Source organism: Neomonachus schauinslandi, chromosome 5 (assembly GCF_002201575.2).
Source record: "Neomonachus schauinslandi chromosome 5, ASM220157v2, whole genome shotgun sequence".
Lineage (NCBI taxonomy): Eukaryota > Metazoa > Chordata > Mammalia > Carnivora > Phocidae > Neomonachus > Neomonachus schauinslandi.
In genome coordinates, this window is record NC_058407.1 from 164061626 (window position 1) to 164086962 (window position 25337).

At 40.9% G+C, this 25337-nt stretch overlaps 1 protein-coding gene across 2 annotated transcripts in view; it reads right to left on the bottom strand.

The window, feature by feature from the left end:
- Nucleotides 1–25337, bottom strand: part of AUTS2 (activator of transcription and developmental regulator AUTS2) — a 1127592-nt gene that overhangs the window by 828117 nt on the left and 274138 nt on the right. For both annotated transcript variants that reach the window (XM_044915700.1, XM_044915699.1), the window contains exon 2: nt 24498–24710. In XM_044915700.1, coding sequence (XP_044771635.1) covers nt 24498–24710 — 213 coding nt within the window. The remainder of the gene's footprint in view (nt 1–24497; nt 24711–25337) is intronic.

Consider the following 25337-nt stretch of genomic DNA (forward strand, 5'->3'; position numbering starts at 1 on the left):
AAGTATAAAACAGTGAGGAAAGGAACTTAAGATAATACAAACAAATGGAAAGACATTCCAAGTTCATGGATTGAAGAACAAATGTTAAAATGTCTGTACTACCCAAAGCATTCTACAGATTTAAAACAATCCCTATCAAAATACCAAAGGCATTTTTCACAGAACTAGAACAAATAAACCTAAAATTTGCATGGAACCACACAAGACCCTGAATAGCCAAACCATCTTGAAAAAGGGAAGCAAAGCTGGAGGTACCACAATTCCAGATTTCAAGTTATACTATAAAGCTACAGTAATCAAAACAGTGTGGTACTGGAATAAAAACAGACACAAAGATCAATGGAACAGGATAGAAAACACAGAAACAATCCCATGATTACATGGTCCATTAATATGTGACAGAAGAGGCAAAAATATGCAATGGGAAAAAGGCAGGCTCTTCAACAAATGGTGATGGGAAAACTGGACAGTTGCACGCAAAAGAATGAAACTGGACCACTTTCTTATACCACACACACACACACACACACACACACATACACACACCTCAAAATGGATTAAGTTAGTCCTTCAATGCAAGACCTGAAACCACAAAAATCCTAGAAGAGGACACAGGCAGTAACATCTCTGACTTCAGCCATAGCAACATTTTTCTAACTATGTCTCCTGAGGAAAGGGAAAGAAAAGCAAAAATAAACCATCGGGATAACACCAAAAGAAAAAAGGTTCTGCACAGCAAAGGAAACAATCAACAAAACTAAAAGACAAACTATTGAATGAGAGAAGGTATTTGTAAATGACCTATCTAATAAAGGGTCAGTACCCAAAACATATGAAGAACTCATACAACTCAATGCCCAAAAACCAATAATCCAATTTATAAATGAGCAGAAGACATTAAACAGATTTTTCTCCAAAGAAGACATCCAGATGGCCAACAGACACATAAAAAGATGCTAAACATCATTCATCAACAGGGAAATGCAAATCAAAACCACAATGACATATCCTGTCTCACATCTGTCAGAATGGCTAAAATCAACAACACAAGAAACAGGTGTTGGGGAAAATGTGGAGAAAGGAGAACCCTCCTACACTGTTGGTGGGAATGCAAACTGGTGCAGCCACTTGGAAGACAGTATGGAGGTTCCTCAAAAAGTTAAAAATAGAAATGCCCTACAATCTAGCAATCACACTACTGGGTATATACCCAAAGAATACAAAAACACTAATTAGAAAAGACACATGACCCCTATTTTACTGCAGCATTATTTACAGCAGCCCAAGCGTCCATCGATTGATCAATGGTAAAAAAGATGTGGTATATATGTATATGCAAGGAAGTATTATTGAGCCACAAAAAAGAATTAAATCTTTCCATGTGCAACAATATGGATGGAGCTAGAGAGTATTATGCTAAGTGAAATAAGTCAGTGAGAGAAAGACAAACACCATATGATCACACTCATCTGTGGAATTTAAGAAACAAAACACACAAAGGAAAAAAAGAGAGAGAGAGAGACAAAGCAAGAAACAGACTCTTAACTACAGAGAACAAACTGATGGTTACCAGAGAGGAGGTAGGTAGGGGGAAGGGTTAAATATGTGATGGGGATTAAGAGTACATTTATCATGATGAGCACGGAGTAACATACAGAACTGCTGAATCACTATACTGTAGACCTAATACTAACGTAACACTATGTTAACTATACTGGAATTAAAATTAAAAAGTTAATTTGAAAAAAAGTACAGCAAAAAAATTCTGATTGCAGTGATGTTAAAATAAAAAAGATTCAATAATAAGTTACCATGGACATATACACACACCAGGGGAAAAAAAAAAAAAGGAAGAAAAAGAAATTGAATATTTAATTAAAAATCTTCCCACAAAAAGAAAACTCCAGGCCTAGATGGCTTCACTGATAAATTCTACCTAACATTTAATAAAGAAATAATAACAATTCTACATGAACTTGTTCAAGAAATTGATGGAGAAATATTTCCCTATCTATCCTTTGAGGCCAACATCACCCTGGTAACAAAACCAGACAATGATATCACAAAAAAAGAAAACTGAGATCGACTTTTTTCATGAACATAAATGCAAAGACTCATTTAAAAAAAAATTTAGCAAATCAAATCCAACAATATATATGAAAAGTAATATATAATGACCAAGTAGAGTTTTACCCAGGAATATGAGCTTTAACATTCAAAAATAAATCAGTGTCAATAGCTGTATTAACAAACTAAAACAGAAAATCACATGATTATCTTGATAGACACAGAAAAGGCATTTGACAAAATTTAACATGCATTCCTGATAAAACCTCTGACAAACTAAGAATATAAGGAACATTTTAAACCTAATAAAGGACATCTATGGAAAACCTACAGCTAAGATCATTCTCAATGGTAAAAGATCAGATACTTTCCTCCCCTAATATCAGGAACAAGGTAAGGATGTCTGCTCTTACACTTCTATTAAACATAATGGTGGAGGTTCTAAGCCAGTGCACTCAGAAAAGAAAAAGAAAAAGAAGGCATCCAGATTGGGAAGAAAAAAACTGTCTTTATTCACTAAAAATATTATCATCCATGTGAAAATTGGATGCAACCTAAAAAAACTACTAAAACTAATAAGTGACTTAACAAGATTGCAAGATACAAGATGAATATACAAAAAGTCAGTGTATTTCTATATACTAAAAATGAACAAAAGGAAACTGAAGTTTAAAAATGATACCATTTATTATTACATCAAAAATATGAAATGCTTAGGAATAAATCTGACAAAAGATGTAAAAGACTTGTATCCTGAGAACAACAAAATATTGCTGAGAAAAATTAAATAAGACCTAAATAGAGATATATACATTATTCAAGAGTTGGAAACTCAATATTTTTAAACTGTTCATTCTCCCCAAACTGATCTTTAGCATCAACATAATCTCAACCAACATCCCAGCAGGATTCTTTGTAGAAACTGATAAGCTGACTCCAAAATTCATATGCAAATAAAAAGGACTTAGAAAAGCCAAAACAACTCTGAAAATGAAGAACAAAGTCAGAGGACTAAACCTACGTGATTTTACAACTTACTATAAAGCTATAATCCTGGCTAAAAGATAGTAAATCATTGCAATACAACAGACAATAAAGAAATAAATCCACACTTTTTAAGTGGCTGTATAAACGCTGTATAAAACCCAATGTGGGGCTTGAACTTACAACCCTGAGATCAAGAGTCCCATGCTCTACTGATTGAGCCAGCCAGGTGCCCCCTGATTTTTTTATAAAAGTGTAAAGGCGGGGCACCTGGGTAGCTCAGTCCATTAAGCTGCTGCCTTTGGCTCAGGTCATGATCCCATGGTCCTGGGATCCAGCCCCACAACAAGGCTCCCTGGGCTCAGTGGGGAGCCTGCTTTTCCCTCTCCCTCTGCCAGTCCCCTTGCCCGTGTTCTCTAGCAGGTTAGCAGGCGCACACTCTGTCAAATAAATAAATAATCTTTAAAAAAAAAAAAAAAGGTGTAAAGGCCATGCAGTGGGGAACAGACAGCTTCTTCAAAACTGATTTTGGAAAAACTGGATGTCCATATACAAAAAAAATTAATTGTGATCTATACCTCCCACCATACTTATAAGTTAACTCAAAATGGACCATTTACCATCTAGTTTATGTTAATAATGCCTTTTTATGTTTTTTATTATTTTGTTTTAATTCCTGTATAGTTAACACAGTGTAATATTAGTTTCAGGTGTATAATATAGTGATTCAAGCATTCCATACATCACCCATTGTTCATCGTGACAAGCGCATGCCCTAATCCCCACCACCTATTTAACCCACCCACCTCACCCACCTCCCCTCTGGTAACCATCAGTCTGTTCTCTTAGTTAAGAGTCTATTTCTTACTTTCTCTCTCTTATTTCACTTTGCTCATTTGTTTTGTTTCTTAAATTCCACATATGAGTGAAATCATATGGTATTTGTCTTTCCCTGACTTACTTTGCTTAGCACTATATTCTCTAGCTCCATCTAGATGGTTGCAAATGGCAAGATTTCATTCTTTTTTATGGTTGAGTAATATTCCATTGATGTGTGTGTGTGTGTGTGTGTGTGTCTGTGTGTGTGTATACATACATCACATCTTCTTTATATATATATACACACACACACACATGTATATGTATATATATACACACATCACATCTTCTTTATCCATCAATCTATCAATGGACACTTGAGTCGCTTCCATAATTTGGCTATTGTAAATAATTAACTATACCTCTTAAAAAAAAAAAAAAAGATAGGGCGCCTGGGTGGCTCAGTTGGTTAAGCGACTGCCTTCGGCTCAGGTCATGATCCCGGAGTCCCGGGATCGAGTCCCGCATCGGGCTCGCTGCTCAGCGAGGAGCCTGCTTCTCCCTCTGACCCTCCCCCACTCATGTACTCTCTCTCTCTCTCATTCTCGCTCTCTCAAATAAATAAATAAATCTTTAAAAAAAAAAAAGATAGGACAGGCAGGAAGAGATTAGTGGTTTGGCTAACTACTCATAGGGCTGATTCAGACAAACACTTAGTAAAGGTCCAATGTGTACCAACTTGTAGTAACTGATGGTTGAACAACTGGTTAAGCACTTTCAAACATGCTGATTAATTTATTCTTTAAGAAAAAAAAAATTCACTTCTTTCACTTATTTTTTGCTTGCTGTATAAATCCTTAGGGAAATAACATCAATACTGGTTTCCCTTTACTACAAGAAAAAAAAATCACCTGAGGAATGGAAATAAACGCTGTATAAAATCAACTGAGAGATAATATACTACCAATACCCTTGTCCACAATGCTGGGGATACCCAGGTGGTATTCTAATATAACATACCCAGTCTATAAGTCAATGGTCTTCATTAAGAAGTGAGGAAATTTGTAAGGAGAAAAGATTTTTTTTCTGGCATACAACGTTACAATCTTAATTAAATCAGGAGTGTCTGGCTGGCCACAGCCAAAAATCACCCTGAGAAGTGAAACAGTTATGGGTTATATGAGAGCATGAAACATGGTTTTTCCTCCCACACAAATGGTTACTGTACATGTCAATGCCGCATACCAGGGCCTATGTGGTAAAAGTGCTAACAAAAAGGAAAAGCTTAAACAGTAAGTCATTTCTCAAGTTTTAGAAGAGGCTGAGTTAAGTTAAACCAATCTTGTGCTACTTGTTACCAGATAACAAAAACATCTTCCTTAAGAACAGCCAACTAAAGGATCACCTCATGGTAGGTGAGTAATAATGCAAAATGACTTGAACTGCCCTAATCAATCTCTCTAGGGGTAGACAAAGGACAGAGCTAGTTGGTATTGCAGCTGACCCTTGAACAATATGGGTGTTAGGGCCACTGCCACCCCATATAGTCAAAAACCCACCTAGAAATTTTGACTCCCCCAAACCTTAACTACTAACTGCCTACCAGAAGCCTTACCAATTATATAAACAGTTGATTAATGCATGTTTTGCATATCATATGTATCATATACTATATTCTTAAAATAAAGTATGATAGAGAAAAAATTAGGAAAATCATAAGGAGGGAAAAAATGCATTTATAGTACTGTATTGTATTCATCAAAAAATCTTGTGTGTGGGCGCCTGGGTGGCTCAGTTGGTTAAGCGACTGCCTTCGGCTCAGGTCATGATCCTGGAGTCCCTGGATCGAGTCCCGCATCAGGCTCCCTGCTCGGCAGGGAGTCTGCTTCTCCCTCTGACCCTCCTCCCTCTCATGCTCTCTGTATCTCATTCTGTCTGTCTCAAATAAATAAATAAAATCTTTAAAAAAAAAAAAAATCTTGTGTGTAAGTGGACCCACTGAGTTCAAACCTGTGTTGTTCAAGGGTCAACTGTAGTTTATATTTAACCATAAGGCTAACTTAGCCAGAGATCAAGCCTTTCACAAACTGAGTACATAAGGTCCAAAAGCTAAAGATGATGCAGTTTGATGTGTATGAATTCTACAAATGCAGGGTAGCCTGCAGAATGCCACTCAAACATCCTTGGGGTCAGTCAACATTTACTAATCTCTCAACATCATCAGTAAGATCCAGAATGGTTTTCTTACATATTCTGATTTTTTTCCTTCTATTTCCCACCATAATGCTTTTTTGTTTCATTTTACTTTTCCACTTGCCCTAGTTTTAACAGTTAAATTAAAAAAGAAAAGCCCAACTCTAATACTGAAACCAGAAGACATACATATCTTTAGACAACCACAATGCATACGGCTTTGGAAATTTTGTCTTTAATCTCAGAAAGAAATTTTCAGAATTCACACATTTATCTTAATAAGTCAGTCCACAAAAGACAAAGTCAAGAAAAACATTTATGCATTTATTTTGATTAGGAAAAATTCTCACATATTAACAATAAGAAAACAAAGCACACACAACCCTCCATCTCTGATGACAAAGCCAGAGGGAGACCTTAATGGTGGCAGCTCACAAATCCTAGCCCCAGATCACAAATACAGCTGCAAGAAAACTCTCCAAAAAAAATTTTTGGCATTAGAAAAACCACAAGGGAGATTAGTGAGAAACTAAGAGCAGATCTGTCATTCAACAACTTTTCAAAGAGTATTTTTCACAGTTTATTTACCTTAAGCTGTTCCAAAGTAATCAGGTAACCCAAGGATGAAGCCATAGGAAGTAGAGACCCATCTCTTATATTCCTCTTACGTCTCTATAATCCCAACAGGGTTTGGGACATATGGAATGTACATAAAACATTTACTGAAGGAAGAGAGTTCATCTAGAAGAGGCCAGGAAACCCAGTATAGTGACCACTTCACCCCAATGACCGTTGAGCAGTCCCAATGAGATGACACTACTTCTCATAAATTTCATTTACTCTATATAAATGGCGTACAGGGAAGATTTTTCCAAAACCAGAAGAATCAACACATTTGCCCCAAAATTTACTCTGCAAAATTAGAAAACTAAAAACTAACATGTCCAAGATCATGAGTTAGTAGTTGGGGAAAGAAAAATTAGAAATAATTTCATTAGGGGAGCCTGAGTGACACAGTCAGTTAAGCAGCCAATTCTTGGTTTCGGCTCAGGTGGTGATCTCAGGATCATGGGATCGAGCCCCATGGTGGGCTCCATGCTCAGCACAGTCTGCTTCAGATTCTCTCTCTCTCTCCCTCTGCCCCTCCCGCTTGGGCTCGCTCTCTCTAAAATAAATAAAATCTTGGGCGCCTGGGTGGCTCAGTTGGTTAGACGACTGCCTTCGGCTCAGGTCCTGATCCTGGAGTCCCGGGATCGAGTCCCGCATCAGGCTCCCTGCTTGGCGGGGAGTCTGCTTCTCCCTCTGACCCTCCCCCTTCTCATGCTCTCTCGCTCTATCTCATTCTCTCTCTCAAATAAATAAATAAAATCTTTTAAAAATATATAAATAAATAAAATCTTTAAACAAAAAAAAAAAAGAAAAAATTTCATTACACTCCCTTACCACAAATTATTCATAAGAAACAGATTTCCAAGATTTCAATTTGAAAGATCTAAAATTACAATTCTCAGGGAGCTGCAAACAGGTATGGTCCCCAAACAAAGAGGTGTGACCATTTCATACTAATCTGTTCTTGGCGAAAGCCTTTTATCATCTGTTAAAAACCATAAGCACGAGCCCAGTCCACTTAAGGCTTTTCAGTGTAATGTACCCACTGGGATCTACAGTAGACTCATAACCATATGCACATCATAATTTTACCAAAGTGAGTCAATACTGCAAAGCAGAAATCTGAGGTCTTGTTCTTTGTACTCATTACATATTTAAGTGCAGGTCCACCTAAACTAGTCCCACCACCAAAGTCCAGGTAATTCATGATTTTTGAAATCTACTTTTTAACACTTTTAAGCAAAAGGGAATTTTAAGCATTCCAGCACTCGTGACTTTCTTCACACATATCATAACTTCCCAGAATTAGAAGCATCCCCCATTGGCATTCCGGTTCAACCACAGAAACGGAGGGTCAAAGGTGGTCAAAAATTCAGTGAAGGACAGACAAGGTGCCAGCACCAAGCCAAATCTGTAGCCCAAAGCTCCTGACTCTCAGGCTATTTCCCCAATAAAGGATTTATAGGGCCTAAACAATACAAGAGCAAACACTGACATCCAACTCTTCACTGAATATATTCACAATATCTCTGTAAGGGAGCACAACGCCGCCGTGGCCCTAAAACAATGTGAAGACAGCTTCCTTATCTTTTTTTTTTAATTTATTTGACAGAGAGAGACACAGCAAGAGAGGGAACACAAGCAGGGGGAGTGGGAGAGGGAGAAGCAGGCTCCCCGCAGAGCAGGGAGCCTGATGCGGGGCTCGATCCCAGGACCCTGAGGAGATCATGACCTGAGCCAAAGGCAGATGCTTAACAGACTGAGCCACCCAGGCACCCCTAGAGCTTATTTTAAAAATGACTGCTTCATTCTGCTAAAACAGTTCACCTGTGCCATAAAAATACCTTAAGAACTATTTTAACCTGGAATATCACAACTTTGGTAAGAAATAAAGAAAGAAAATAGCTTGCTTTAAAAAAAAATAAAACACGTTTCCACCAAAGTTTTACAAAAGGAATGTGGAAGCTGGGGCAAGTAGAGCCCAAAATTAAAATCCTAGGATCCTGAAATCAATTCTAAGTGTTGTTTTCTACATTATCATTATCCCTGCTTTGTGCCTTGACTCACCAAGACAAAATATGGAATGATTGTGCCAAGGAGCTATAATCCTGTGTTTACTTCAAATAAACGTTTTAGCACATTTGTGGTCACTTTTCCAGGCATCTTATTTAAAAATAAGCCATATAAATCACATTTTTAAATCTTCACTAATTATACAACTGATTGGTAATAAAAATGCCTTTGTATCAGTAAAAGTTTCATTTTAATATTAAACTCATCAGAATGAAAAGTTCAGATAATGTCTACTGTTCCTAGGTTTGAACCCCTAAATTCACTCACAGGTCACCTCTTCTAGAGATGAAAAGCCCCAAAGAACTTCATACAGGCAGTCCTTGACTTGCAAGCCTGAAAAACACCTCCATTAACAAAAGCCTCCTGTCTTCTCCAACTGCCACCCCAATGTAAGTGCCCAGCAACCACCATCATGAAAAAAATCTTGTCTTTTTATCGCCTTTGGACTATCACCCCCACAATTGCTCCCAGGATCCTTTAAAATTTTTCTTTTTGCTTTTCCTGCACCACGTTAAATTTTACCGAACTGGAAAGTTTTCTCAGTTAAGTGTCCTTTTCAGAGATGTCTGGGTGGCTCAGTCGGTTAAGCGTCTGCTTTCGGCTCAGGTCATGATCCCAGGTTCCTGAGATGGAGTCCCGCATCAGGCTCCTTACTCAGCGGGGAGCCTGCTTCTCCCTCTGCCAGCCGCTCCCCTTGCTTGTGCTCTCTCTCTGTCTCTCACTCTCTGACAAAGAAAATCTTTTTTTTTTTAAGTGTCCTTTTCAAAATATAGGTTATTCTAACAGGTGTAATCAGCCATTTCTGACTTCTTACGACCGTGCTTCTCACACGTTAAGGTGAGAAGTGAGTTAAGATGACTCACTAAGGCAAAAGAAAATCAGATTTGCAGGGGTGGATGGAGGAAGGCATGTTAAAAAATAGATAAGGCTGATGTGACAGGGGTGTGCACCGGGGCCTGGGGGCACTAAGAGGAAGATAGGGGAGTTCCCAAAGGCATAAAAATGTGTGCATTTCTCTACCATAGAGAGAAGATGAAGCTTAGCTTGTAAGGAGAGTCAATGAAAACTCTTCAAGCAAGTAAGATGATTCCATTTGCATGTTGCCTAAATTGTATCAGAAGGAATTTGGAGGATGGGTCGAAGAATGGTGAGATTAGAGGCCAGGTAGGAAGCCACTGTGATAATATAACCAAGAGACGATGGGCATGACCAATGCAGTAGCAGAAATGGTGCAAGGTGGTAAATGGAGAGAAACAAGGAAGAAATACATGGGACATAAATCTACAGGATGTGCCAAGATGAGGAGGGGAAGAGAAGTAGGATTTCCAGGTTTCTGGCATGAGCAGATTCATGGCTTGGATATTCAGCGGATGGTGCACACATTAACTAAGGAAGGAAATTAAAGAGGAAGAGCAAATTTAGGGTAACTACGATACAGTTCAATGTTGAGTTTGAAATACTTATGGATGATCCAGGTAGAAAAAAATATGTGATAAGCACCTGGGTTTATAAATCCAGAAGCTGAGAAGAAATGTATGGGTTGGACATTTAAATGCAAGGGGTCTGCAGCTAAAAGGACTGAATCAACCAGAATGTTACTTCCTCTCCAGCAGGACTTTTGTCATTTTGTTTCCTACATGCACCTAAAATTATGTCTACCCATAGGAGCATATGGTCAAGAAAATTTAATGATTGGATACCAAGGGGAAGTGAGGAGCATGAGAGAAGAGTAAACCTTACAGAACAGTTTTTTGAGAAATTCACGGGGAAACCACCATTTCTAACAGTTGCTAAGAAAGGATTTCCAAACCCCAAAAAGCAATTTACAAATTATCTTTTGTAAGGAAAAACAACTTGCTAGCAAATTGGGAACTGATCTACAATCTATGCCTGGGATCATTAACTATACAAGCCCCATCAGTGTTCTCACTCTAAATGTAAGATCTAAGTTTCTATTCAAATATTACTTTTGAGTATTTTAGAATATTTGAAGTTCTACTTGCATTGAAAATGACCATCTACTTGCAAGTAAGCAGAAATAACAAAAGTGAAAGATTTTAGTTTCTGCTTTGTGCAGATTAGTATAAACAGCTCCACCTCTGGGAAGAAATAGGATTTTCTTATAACAAGAGTTCCCAGAGCAAGAAGTTACAACTGGGTTTGTAACCATAGCACAGCTATTTCTAAAAAATATACCTGGTTTTGAGGTCCATGTCCAAAAAAATGCCAGTTTTTGGCAACAATGGACATCCACTAGAATTTTAATAAAATAACTAGGCCAGGTAATTCCCAATAAATTGCAGCTGAGGTGAAAATGTGGGACCCTCCAAAGCCTTTATCTGTAAAACTAAGAACCCAAGAGAACTGATAAGTAACACAGCACTGTATCCAACAGTTATCCTAACTGATGGCATCAGCAGGATATTGCATTATTCTCAAAAGTTTCTTAGAAAAGCAAAGAGGAGGTCAAGAAAAATGGCATGGTGGGAAGGAAACAATTTTAAAGGAACTTCGTACACATATCTGAAGGTAATCATTCTCTAAGAGATGCTCAACCTTGTCTCCCTCTGAACTGCACTTAACCCAGCAGTCTCAGCCTCCCTTACGCTAAGAGTTCTGCACAAGGCCAGGACAGCTCTACCAAGGTGTACCCACATCAGGGGCCGAGTTACTGGGGTATATAACATCCTTTCTGTTATGTCAGAGTCTCTTATATAACATTTGCACACAAAGGATGGTCAGTAAATGTTTGCTGACTGGGCAAATATGTGGAGAATGAATTAATTAGGCCACTTAAAAAATGGAATAAAATTAAAATGTTTTATAAAGTCAAAATATTTTTATTTTTTTTTTAAGATTTTATTTATTTATTTGACAGAGACAAAGATAGCGAGAGCAGGAACACAAGCAGGGGGAGTGGGAGAAGGAGAAGCAGGCTTCCCACAGAGCGGGGAGCCCGATGCGGAGCTCGATCCCAGGACCCTGGGATCATGACCTGAGCCGAAGGCAGACGCTTAACGACTGAGCCGCCAAGGCGCCCCTAAAGTCAAAATATTTTAGACAGAGGGCATGTGGGACAGTAATTTACAGGGCAAAGAATGCTATTCATGCTCTGATACTAAAAATAAGTTTGTGCTTTATGGTGAAAAAGTAGAGCGAGCCCCACACAAATATTTGCATGTACAAGAGTGCTCAGTCAATTCCATCTCACACCCACCTAGCTTCCTCCCTGTCTCTGCTGCTTGGCAGGTAGCTTTCAGATTATCACCGGAAGGTGGAAGGCTGCAGTTTCCCTGGGCCAGTTTTCCCTGGCCGCACAAGCCATGTTGCAGCTATTCCGACAGGCTAGGACCCTGGGAAGACACACCGCGGGTAGCTTCCGTGGGAAAACAGCAGACGGCATCCACAGGAGGGCAGAGATCTCTTGCAGTAAGTTTTTGCCTCCTGTGAACATGGTGATCAGTATCTCATTTTACATTCATATCCCCAAAGAGGGAAAACAGAGGTCATATCATATTGGCTTTTTGTTTTTCTATAAGCAACTAACACTGGAATGCAACAAGAGTATGTGATTAGTAACATCATCAATCAAAAAAATAATAATTGTGCCAAATTTCATTCTTCAATTATTAAGCACCTTCTATGTGCCAGGCAACGTGGGACAAACATGACAAACATGAGGGTGGATAAAACAGATACAATACTTTCCTTCAGGAGACCCTGGATTCTAGCAGAAGGCACACACACATGAAGGAAGGATACAGAAAAAAAAAAAAAAAATGTGTAAACTGTGCTGTTAGAAATAAAAAGGGTGGGTGTATAGGAGAGAGAACTAAAGGCAGAACCTGGGGTGAACAATATGGTCAGGAAGAGCCCCTCTGAGCAGATGACATTTCAGCTCAGGCCCATAAGATGAAAAAGAACCCATGATGCAAAGAGCAGAGGGAAGACCACTTCAGGTGGAGGGAGCTGCATGTGTGACGTAACCAAGGTGGGAAAGAACCTGACGCGTTGGAGGAAATGAAGGAAGGTCAGAGGGCAGGAGCCAGTGAGTGACAGAGGGTGGTAACAGGAGGCGGACTGCAGAAACGGAGTTGCATAACCAAATGCTCTAGCTCATAGGAGTCTGATTTTTAATTTGAACACACCAAGAAGCCATTAAGAGGACTTACATCTGGGAGTAATACGATCAAATGCATATTTTTAAAGGATCACACTGGCTACAGTATGGAGAATACACTGAAGGTGTTCAAGAATGAAAATGGGGCAACATGAGAAACACATCTCAGTTTTTCAACACAGCAACAGCAGAGGGTCTCAAGAGTTCTACTTCCCTACGTCTGACACAAGCCTGGGCCCCTCACGGTGTCAGAGAGCAACGTCCTCAGGCAGTTTAGCTTTACATGAGGAGGACTGCACATGGCCAACACTAAAACAGGGTACAAAATGAGAAAGGTCAGAAGTGACTTATAAATAGAGTGACCATATAACCCAGTTTTCCAGGAAGTCCTGAATCATGCTTATTGTTCCAAGGTAATTATTAATAGTGCTCTTTCACTCTCAGAAACGTCCTACATCAGGTGATAAATTCTGGGGTCACCCCAGTTATCAACAAAGGATCGTGGGAGTTTTAAGGAAAATGCATTTAATTCTGAAGGAAAAGATCATAAAAGCTTCAAGAAAGAAGTAGATCTGAAGTAGTTGCTGAGAGACAAACGTGACTACTGAGGGCAGCCGTTCCAAACCAGGGGAACGGCATTAAGCACAGTGGAGAGAAAGCACGGGGCTCGGGCAGCTAACAGCAACCACCGCTCCAGCGTGGTGTTCGTGGAGAGCAGGCAGTAGGAGAGGCGGCTGGAAAGCTGTGCCGGACCTAACATTTCCTCCTGCGCTAATGGGCTTATGTTTCATTTAGTTGGCTCTGGATGGCCCCTGAAATTCCTTTAGTAAGAGAGTGCAATGCCAATGAGTGAAACACCACTGAGCTACCCTAAGAACCTAGACAGGATGAGAAGTATAGATGTTGAGTGAGAAGGGCCACCACAGTCAAGGGACCAGGGAAGCAGGTGGAAAGGGCACTTGTAACTTTGAAAGCAAACCTAAGGGGTTTCCCATGCAACTCTGGCAGTGTCAGGAAGCAAGCTGGAGACACGGTCTGGAAGAAGACAGTGAGAGGAAAACCAAAGAGCTGAGAGTCTAGCCTGAAGGCGGGTTCAAAGGCAGGAAGGGAAGAAGGAGACAGAGGGGCTGTCCGGTTGGAAGAGGAGGTGGAGAAGAGCGGGGTCAGAAATCGCTGGGCAAAGGATGTTTCAAGTCCACATCCTTCCCTTCCAATATTCTGATCTATCAGTGCGTCTCCTCACCCAACCTGCAGAACCAAGGGACCCCCAACGTGGTTCGCACGCACGACACAACCGCACCCCTTCATGCCTCTGCCCGTCTTCCCCGCTGCCCTGTTCATCTGACAAATACAGATTTAGAGTTGTCATGTGTGGAGGGAAGAGGCAGGTCATGATTAAACTATGCAAGTGGGCTTATATATATTTTTAATTATACCACTTTTTAACTAGAAAATAAATTTAAGAAGTTTGACACCGTTAGTCTCTATGTTGTACAAGACATCTCTAGGAAAAACTCCACTTGTAGAACTGAAACTTTATACCAGGTCTGCTTACCTTTCAAAAAGTACCATCCGACCTTCCCGCAATGAGTGCCGGGCCCATCACTCAGCTTTCTATTTCACCTGAGAGGCGGGGGCTTTTCACATCATCCTCATTACCTCTTAGTTAGGGAAACTGCATGACAGCATTTTTTTTTTTAAGTCGGAAGTCGTTATTGACAGTCTTATTCATACAGTGTGATCACTTCACTGGTGACTCTGCAGTAGATCATTTTGCATCCCCTCCAGGGAACAGCATTTCTGGTCTCACAGCGATGCACTCAAAACAAAGGCTACTTACTGTGGACACACCTCAGGCAACTGTTACATCATAAATGTAGGTTTTGCTACTTCAACAAAAATTCTTCTGAGGGCTTTCATTCTGTTTGGTTTTAGGAAAGAATATATTTCCCTTTGAATTTGTGGAACCCAAACCAGTAATTCAAGCATAACATTTTATTAAAGTGAAGCTTTCTTGGTAATGAAGAAAACAGTTAATGGTCTTCAGCCCCGACCAATAATACATAGCCAGTATGTTCAGATTTCATTCACGCCTGCCCCCCAATACTGCCACCGAATACCGACCAATTTTTGTAATATGGAGGTTTCGTAAAACTTAGAAAACTTAAGAGCTCAACACCATCATGGTGCTGAAGGAAGAAAGAAATAACTAGAATGAAAAAAACCTCCTGTTACCATATGCATTAAAAAAAAAAAAAGCTGTGTTATTTGAGGGAGCTGGAAGATTTAAGGAGAGAAGAATACAACATAATCATTCTACCAACGCTATATTCTAAAAAACTCCTGCTAAAAGGCAACCATTCTGAAAACATTATTTTTTTGTAATATAACGTCTATGGCATTTAGCAGAAACATTTCTTTTTGCCAGTTTTGGGGGAAAACTCCATTAGTAAATACACAGAATGTGAATATGGTCCTAGTATTGATAAAAATTATTTTCTCACAAGACATGATTTAAAAATTTTTAAGATTTGCTACAAGTTTTACAAACAACATCGTACTGTTCCTTTTCCCTTTTCTAAAAATAAAAAATAGTACCATTCCGTCCACGTAAAAGTATGACTCTTGCAGCACCTGCCTGGCGTCACCTGAGGGAGTTGCTGCCACATTCTGGCCCCCACCCAAGGGACCCTGGCTCCACAAGTCAGAGGTGATGCCCGGGAATCTGCCTGTTAATGAAAGCCCAGGAGGTGCTCTGACCCGGGGGGGCCCAAAGACCACCCTCTGAGAAACATTATTCTGTATGTTCCCTATCTAGAAAATACCGCTAATTGCCTCTCAGTCTAATTACAGCCAATCTCAGCCACTCAGAACCATCACCAGCAATTAGGACCTGTCCCCAGGTTGGTACTACATGATTTCAAGACATGACACAAACTGTGTCCTGCACAATGCAGGTGGCCCACCGCAACAGCGTCTGTGGAGGTCGACACGAATGAGAAGCGGCAGCGTCCGCAGAGCCGTGACCAGTGAACGCAGGGAGTGTTTCAGCAGGCCACAAGGCAGGGCTCCTGAAAGGCACCAGGCGGGCCCTGACAGGAGCTCCCTGTGTCTGTGAGCCACTTTGGTTTCCGCTCCGTGTGTGTTTGTGAGGACTAGTGTGAGGATGCACACACACCCCTACGTGTGGAAAGACCCAGAGCTCCTGCAAGAACTTTGTTACATCTGCTGGGCATAAAATGATCAACGCTTTCAATCAATAGGCAATGCTCTAGAATTCATTTAGAATACCAGAATAGGTTCTTTTAAACATCGTTAGGACCCAGCAGTAACTCAAGTGCATTAGAACAGTTGGGTTCCTGTGGTAAAGCAGGTCTAATGGGACTGAGAATTAAGTACAGCAAGGGGTGTGTCATCAAGGTCCCCTCAGCCCAAGCCTCAGGGACTCTCTAAAAGCAAATATCAGTCCTCCTCAAACACAGCACAGAATTTAGCATGGTTTCGTCTCAGTGTTCACTGAAAATGTTCAAGGGAAAGCTAGAAAGAATGGTAATATTGCATCTATCTTTATATTTAATTAAAAAGAGAGCTAACAGTACTTCCAAGAGGGAGGTCATTCCTTGTTCAGCACAAGATTACTCCGTGCAAAGCTGTTTTCAGAATGGGCAGTAAAACAATGCAACATGTCAACACGTACGAAAGCTACCATTTCAGAAATGCTACTGCTGCTTCAGCTAACAACTCTGAAGCTGAGGTACGAATGACAGCACCACAGCTGGAGGCAGACGTGAGAGAGTTGAGAACACCATCCACGGCCCAAGCCCAATCAAATCCACCACCTACCTCTTCCCTCGTTGCGCCTGGAGGCCCCAGTTGCCCTCCACAGAACGGTATCATAGGAAAAGGCTTATAGGAAGAAAAGTTATATGCAAGACCTTGAATATAACACCTTGAAGTTCAAGAGTCAGATCATCGTTTTCTCCTGCATAGTGACTCTATGAACAGCAGAGGGAAAAGGATGATGTCCTACAAAAAACTAACAGAGAATACAAGATGTTAACATACCTAAAATAAGAACCTTACACAGTCATACACATTTAACAAGAACCATACAAAGGTGAGCCATGGGCAGATGGCTTGGTTTCCAGCCCACTGAGTGCATATTTGGCTCTCTGGGCAGGAGGAGACAGCTCTGCCTATGAGCACATACTGAAGCTTCAAATGCACCTTTGGCTTTTCCTCCTTGGAAAAAGGATTCCAAATTGGGCATCAAGACATCCGACAGTTCTCAAGCAACACTTACCACGGAGAGCTGCCTGTGCCTGCCTTAAAGCCCACCCACAATTTCATTTTCAATTAGCAGCTCCTCGAAAGGCAGTAATGAAAGCAGTTGCTAAAGAGCATTCAGATGTCACTTAAAGACTGCAAACCCAAACTGTAAATAGCACATTGTGAGTCGCCTGTCACCACCATCAACTCCCACGGGAATCTCGCAACACGTGGCTATCACAGCCATCTGCTCAGCTCCCCACCACCACCACTGCAAACCACACAGCCACCCACTCGCTCCCACCTCCCACTCGTTACCTGTCATGTGCAGGCTTGTGTGGAGACGGAGGTGCTGTGAGCAGAGATTAGAATGCAGAACACATAGGGGCTTGTTTCACGTTTTGCAGCTAAGATCTGGCCACATGCAGATAACATCGTATCATCAGAAGAGGGGAAGACTTAAAATTAACATAAAATGCAGTTTTAAATAAAGAAAGGGAGTTCTGTGGAACCCCATCAACTATCGAAAATGCAGTGTGAAGGGAAAACACGCTCCCTCGGCCCTCAATCACCCATACCGCAGGGGCTCATGGTGGGCAGAGTTGAGAATCCTTTCTCTCACTTTGTCCTTCTTATTCCTCTAACAATATATACAATTTAAATGGCCCTTAATAAAGTTCCCCACACACATACATATTCTTGGCGTTTGGTGAATGCCACTGTTTGGTTTGGTTTTTTTTTTTTTTTTAAACAGAGCAATTTCTATAGGTCTCAGGATCGCTCAAGCGGAGTTACTGTCCATTTTTTTAATGGCAGTTCCTTTTCCAATTCAGCCTATTTTCTCTCTGTAGGTTTTGTTTTATGAGGTGGTAGTCAATGTGCTATGTCCTCTTCTAGTCAATTTTTGCTAAATGTTAATTAAAAACATCTATGTCACTTGGGATAAGATTTATTACTGGCCGTATCACTCCAAATATCTGTCTGAGGTCAAGTGATGCTTATTATCACTCTTACAACATCCAGGGCTGATGGACTATATCCCAGACAGCAAGCTAAGGAGTCAGGATCCTGACACAAAACAAAAATTCTAAAACTCAAAAAATAAACTGTCATTGCCTCCAAAGTCCAAAGTTAAAAAAAAAAAAAAACAAAAACAAACGAAACAAAACAAAAACTTCATATAACTTATTATTATACACCACTAATTCGGAACAGAGACAAGCCTGTATTGTGGGTTCCTCAAAACTAATGTTAAAATCTGACATCTTATCCATATTTTGAGTTAATCAAAATTCCAACAGTGGTTATTAAGCCAATCTTTCTCCTCCCAGTTCTTTTATCATCTGGTTTTATTTCTACTTCTGTAGTTTTAAGGCAAAGGGAAAAAAATAATGTGCAACTTAAATTAATCAGAAGGAAAAATAGAGGATTTTATTTACTCAGTTTGTAACCTTCACATGACAACACAATTTTTAAAAAAAAAGCAAATGGGGGGCACCTGGGTGGCTCAGTTGGTTAAGCGACTGCCTTCGGCTCAGGTCATGATCCTGGAGTCCCGGGATCGAGTCCCGCATCGGGCTCCCTGCTCTGCAGGGAGTCTGCTTCTCCCTCTGACCCTCCCCCCTCTCATGCTCTCTCTCTCTCTCATTCTCTCTCTCAAATAAATAAATAAAATCTTTTAAAAAAATAAATAAATAAAAAATAAAAAAAGCAAATGAAATCCCAAGAAACACATTAAACTTGAAATTCTGAAGTAGGAAGTAAAAATGATTTAACTGCAGCTCAGTTTCTTGACACTAGCTCAATGTACCTTCAGTTATTTAACCATAGTAACAAATGTATTTATGAAAGAGCACCTAGCGAAGTTCATATGTCTTTTCATTACTAAAGTATAATCCCTAATTGCATTAGTGTTTCAAATACTCTGATTTCCAGAAATCTGTAGGCTCTAGAGTCAAGCTGGATAAATACCTGTGTGACCTCAGCCTGGATTTTTATACCCGAAACTAATTAGCTGGTCTTCAGAAATATGACTTGAACTGGATCTGTTTAATCAAAGTTGTCCCTTATAAATCCTCCTTTGCAAGTTAATTTCTACTAGCAAGAATGTCACAGAGAAGTCCTCAGACAACCTGAGTCAGTCACACTGAAATAAAGGATCAGCTTCTGGTAGTAAATGCTCTCACCGGGAAAGAGCCTGAGCAGATAGACTGCTGCAGCATGATGGATGCAAGCACAGCTGGGTGGCTTGGTCACCTGCGCCCTTCTGTTCCACCAACACAACCACTCATTCCAAATAAGGCCAACACGCAATGGCAATACACAAGGCAGATGCAACCCCCATGGCTCGAACAATAGCTCTAACTTTAAAGACTTGGCACTGGGACCAATCCCTCCTCTTCCTAGAAACCAGTATACGTTTTTGGTAGCTACAATGTCAGCACCTACAAATCCTCCAACAAATCTGATTCCACCATAGTTTCAGGGAGAGGAGCAAATTTCCATTCCTTACAAGCAATACCCACCCAGATCAACTTGTATAAAGATTTTTAAACCACAGAAAAGCCATTCTCACCAGCAAGGTCAGAGTCTACCTGCTGGGCTCCTGAAATATTCCCAAACTCCTTTATTTCCCTCTCAAATGGGATCCTCCTGTGGCTCTAAGCAATCTCAGTAGGTTGCCTCTTTCTCTAAGAAGTCCAGCCCTTAGCTGAGTGTAGTTTTGGAAACTAAAATTCAGTTAGGAGAGAGGCTCTGGGATTTACTTTGATGACCGATCCTGATATCCGCTTGTTGGAAGAGTTCATATGGCCTAAGAATTGCTCGTACTTCACTAAAGCCTATTTCCTCTGGTTGGGTTCCTACTAGAGAGAGGAAAGACAGGCTAATGGACTATATGGAGTTTTAGAAACACCCATGCCCAGCCAAATCTGAGAGTTCTCTAAATTCCCATCAACTTTTCTTCCTTGCTTCTCTAATTTTAAAACCCCTTTGCTCTCTGTGTTTTCAACTACAAAGTAGTAAAATTTTAAATCCTCTCCCATGGTCTAGAAGTGAGACATAATGTAAGAAAACCCAAAGCCCTAGGAAGGGTTAAGTTTTCCAAAAATGCTTCTGAGGAAGTCCTCTGCTGGCTCCAAGGTTTGGCAGCGTGTCATGTCATTGTGTCCTTCTGGGGCTGCACTGAGACTTAGTCTTGCAGTTAGAGAACAAGGCTCCTTACAGGGACGGCCTGGGAAGCCTCTATTTTGGTTTCCCCCTCCCAAGTCTAAGTAGAGATGGTGGGGGGGTGGGGGGGAAGCCCTACCACATCCTTATTAGTACAAGCTAAAACCTTTTAAACATAATAGCTGGATGCTCACATCATGAGCAAATAGTTCTGTGTAAAACAAATACAAGCCTGGGGGGGTCAGAAAGACACGCATTCTTCCGTAAAAGTTAACTTGTTCCTTTCTTTGTTTTTAAACCCCCCTTTGGAAAGTAAGGAGAATGTTCAAACTTGCCATATAAAAAAGTGCAACCGGGGCTCCTGGGTGGCTCAGTTGGTTAAGCGACTGCCTTCAGCTCAGGTCATGATCCCAGGGTCCTGGGATCGAGTCCCACATCGGGCTCCCTGCTCTGCGGGAAGCCTGCTTCTCCCTCTCCCACTCCCCTTGCTTGTGTTCCCTCTCTCCGCTGTGTCTCTCTGTCAAATAAATAAATAAAATCTTTAAAAAAAAAAAAAAAAGTGCAACCATTTTGAAAGACAGCTGACAGCTCAGCATCTTCTAAGTCGGGATCTATTTATACTTAAAAACATAATCCAACAAATGAGTTCCACTGGGGTGGTTAAGTGCCAGTTAAAAAGCTTTCTTTTCCCAGTATGAGAAAATACCAGGAGAACTGAGGTTTTATAATCAGGAAGAGAAGGAAAAGGCAGCTTGGTTTTAGAACTACACAGCTCTCTTATAAAAGTATACAATTGTACTCTCACAGTAAAAAGATCAGTTGCCTTCAATGGATTCTCAGAAAAAAAAAAAAAAAAATCCTATTATTTCCTCCCCACGAAGGAGTAACATCTTCCCATAATTACAGGAAAGCTGTGCCTTAAGGTGCCTGCTCAGGAAGTACCATTTCCTAATAAGATGCAAACCTAATCCACTCTCACCGAGTCAAAAATAAAGACTAAATTCTCACCTCCTACAGCCCTCTTTCCTCTGTAGTTCTCCCGACTATACCTCCCTCCATAAGAGGCACTAAGCAACGATCCATTAATTTAGAAATTCTCCTCAAGGACACTCTCACCTCAAGGCCCCCTCCCAGCTAAGATGGTCAGATCCAGCTACTTTTGTCTCATACGAGGCGAAGGTAAGGGGAACAGTAACCGCCACGTGTGCAGGTATCTGGCAATACTCTCAGCACAAGCTTCTGAACGTCTATGGTGGCCCTCCAACACTTGTGTGTCACCTCTTACCAGTGATCACACAACAGACAGCACACGTCCGGGCAACACACATGTAGCCATGCCTCTCCCTCACACGTCTCCCCTTTAAGTGTCTTCACAGAAACTATCAACTACAGACTCCAAACCAAAATTACGCTTGGGCCCACAGCAGTCTTCCTTCACGGACCTTGAAAATGCTATGTCATCTCTGGGCTGGTCACAAATTTAAAGAACCACTGAAACTCAGAGAGAGGAGCCCGAGAAATCACCTAGACCAAACCCCTCATTTTCCAGATGGGCAGCAATGGACAGTGATTAGCTCCGGGTTTCAAAACAGTACATGTGATTCTAGGAAGACTACAAATGAAAAGTGGTAGAGCTTTATTTCAGTTATCAACTTCTGCTTCCCTTCCTACTAGAAAAATAACACTTGATCTGGGGAGTATATTTTGGCATCAACACTGAAGATAAGAAAAACACCACTTGTTTTGAAAACTCTTACATAGACCAAAAAGGTACAACTCATTCTTTCCTTCTCCATGATTCATGAGGAGTGACTCAAAAAAAAATTGCTTTTCAAATATTTTGCCTAAAATAAGGATAGCTTTGATTTCAGATACCACTTGTACCAGAAGGTTAACCATTAGGACCAAAACCTACTTGAATTTGAGATATACAAGTCCTGTCTTCTTTTATGATCACCATAGGACAAAGCAGAAAGAAGAATTTTGAGAAGAGAGAATGGAAAAGTCAGACCAGGTCTGGGAGTAAGAGAGTCAAGGATAAGGAACCACACTTTAGTGTAGACTCTAATTAAATTGGTTTCTTGCCTGAAAGGGCAGGAGGGAGGGAAGGCCTGGGGGAGAGATGGTGGTTGTGCTGCAACCTCTCTCCATAGATAATAATTACCTTTCTCACCGATCTCATACAGAGAGGCATGGGTTGGGAGTCACAAATACCACAGGAACATCAGCTTTTATAGAACCTAGCCCTTCCTCCCTCGCTCCACTCTCTTTCTTGAAACAGTTTACTAAAAATAAAATAAAATAAAATAAAAATCTTCATACAAATGTGGTTGCTTTCAAACTTTTCAGCTCTTTCTCTGCTCTCTGAACTTGGCAGATTATCGGGTTTCTTTTTAGGCCCTCACAGACCATTTCTATAACCAAAGTCGCTCCTTATGACCAAACTACTCACACTGTTTCTAGAAATACTTGGAGACACCTGCAACCAATGACCTGGAGTTCTCTTTCTCTTCATGCTCAATCCTTATCTCAAACAAGGGAGAGAGAATATACAGGGGAAAGAGAGCAACATAAAGAAACCAGGGTCTAAACCCTGGCTCTGTACCTCATTGCTAAGTGGCCTGAGACAAGTCACTTTAACTCTTTGACCTCCATTTTCCCCATCTGGAAAGTCAACATCATATTACCTACTACCCAGGGTGACTGTGAGAATTACAGATTATATAAACTCCCTTGTTAATGACGACGGTCACATGGTATGCATTAGATAAATGTTAATAATTACTATTAGAACTCCAATCTGGCATTTCATCTCAGGACATGTATGTATCTTCAGAAAACCTGCCCTGTGTGTCAGATGTGGGGACACTTCCCTGAGATCCTTCTGTGTCCATGCTGACATCCACCACTCTGGATGTTTTCTGATGTTTTCTTGGGAATATGTCCCTCATTACCCAACAGGCGGACCTCGGACTCCATACTTATTAGAGACTAGGTCATATTGAAGTTTTGGGTCCTTCCAATCTTTTCACTAAAACTTATACCAAAAATACACTCTTGATGATTTATAAGAATCATTTCCAAAGTGGCCTGGCCATTATCAAATAGAAAATCTAAGACCACAGAGTTCGGTGGCTTGCCCCTAGATCCCTAAGGGCATTAGGTCCTAAGGAGGGGCCAGAATTTGTGTTTAATAATGCTCACGATAGGATTACTAATGGTCTGTGAACTTTGGGAACCATTGTTTTGTATGATCCCAGATTTCTCCCTCTGCAAAGAAACATCTGCAAACTGGAAATTACCTATTCAGCTTCTAATTAGCAGTACCTGCTCTGTGAACCACACTCCCTTCCTCTGCTTCCTCCAAGTAATAGTCATTCCCACCCAGTGGTCCCACCAAAAACAACACACACCCAGGACACAGGTAACTCAGCAGGCACTAAAGCCTCTGGATTTGTGCAGGAAAAAAAATTGCTATAAACAGCTTTGTTTCTCATTATTAATCTATCTCATGTGGGGATTTCCACAGGCAGAAAGGCTCCTAAATGCCAAGAGCTATATTTTCTTGTGGATCACTGAAACTTAATTATTAACAGACCAGTAAGCCCTACTACCAGACTTTCATACAATCAGCAGATCGCGAAGACAGTCTTGAATTATGGCCTACAGAGAACAACTGAAGAACCGAAAGGCTATTTCATTTCTTCACCACTGCTCTCCCACACGCCACAATATTTGAGCTGCTCTGGAATATATAAATCCTATGCAAGGTACTGACTGCTTGCAGACAACCATTTTTAGCACCTCAGAACCCTGAGACCCACAATGGACGCGATCACACCTGCCCGTTCCGTTCTGTCCCAATTATGAAGACCTCTGCCCTACAAGCCAGTCTACCTTGACGAGCATCAAGAGTCCAGTCAGTCTGCCCCACACACAAGTAGCACCAGCGTCAAGCTTTACAGCACACAGCACATCTGATAAAAAGGAACCGACCCTGAAGTTTCAAATCGTAATAAAACACTGAGCTGGGCTTGGTATATTCTGTTAGAAGCAAGTACACAGCTCTGTGGGGTAACTCTCCAGCAGCCCACCAAGGAGGTCTTCTCCACCTGGCACGAAGAACCGCAGAGAGGCAGGCACCTGAGAAAGGGATTTCGCAGCCACAGAGAAGAACAAACCCACGCCTCCTCACCTGCCTGAGTCCCTTAGGCATTTTCTTTCTCTTCCCAAGGTGCTGGCAGAGATTGCGGTCATTTTCTCGATCCGAGCCGTAGTGGTGTGGGTGGCTGAGTCTGCTCTTCTTGGAATGAAAGGACAGGCCGTTGGTAAGCGCTTCTCGTTTCTTCTTGGTCAGAGGGGTCTGGCGTTTCTCCACACGTTCCTGAGGCTTAAGTGCTACATCTTTCTATAGAGAAGAAGAGAAGGAGAGGGAAGTGATGGTTATATATGCGTCCAGGGTCACACCCAAAATACAGGCTAAATGGGGTTACAAGAAAGGAGAGGGAAAGCAGGAAGGGAAATAGGAAGAGGAGAACAACTAAAACTAAGAAACGAGGCTCTCAATTTTTCTGAATCCCTAATGCCACCACAAATATATCCTTTCCATTCTTGTTGGGCAGAAAAGTCAACAAAGCACAAAGCATCTGTCCATTAAAAGTGATTTCACTGCTTAGTGGCTTTCAATTTGATTCTCTGCTAGGTCCAGCAGCACACAATGACATTCCCCAAGGAGGCTCAATACACTCACTTTCCAAGTTGGTACATCAATTATGTTTCAGAAAAGGAGTACTAAGTGCGTGCATGATTTAAAAAAAAAAAAAAAAAAGGCAAAAGCCTGAACATACCGGGGCCAGGTGGATGTGAGCCAGCAAGAAAGAAACTATCAATTCATATGATTAAAATGCTTCCTTAATGCATTATACATTTTTACCACAAGTTCCTCTGAGCATCCTTAATTCCCAGTTCTTTGCAAAATGTAACAACAATATTATCACCAAGATCTACAGCCACTTTTCATTTATTGCTTTGTGTG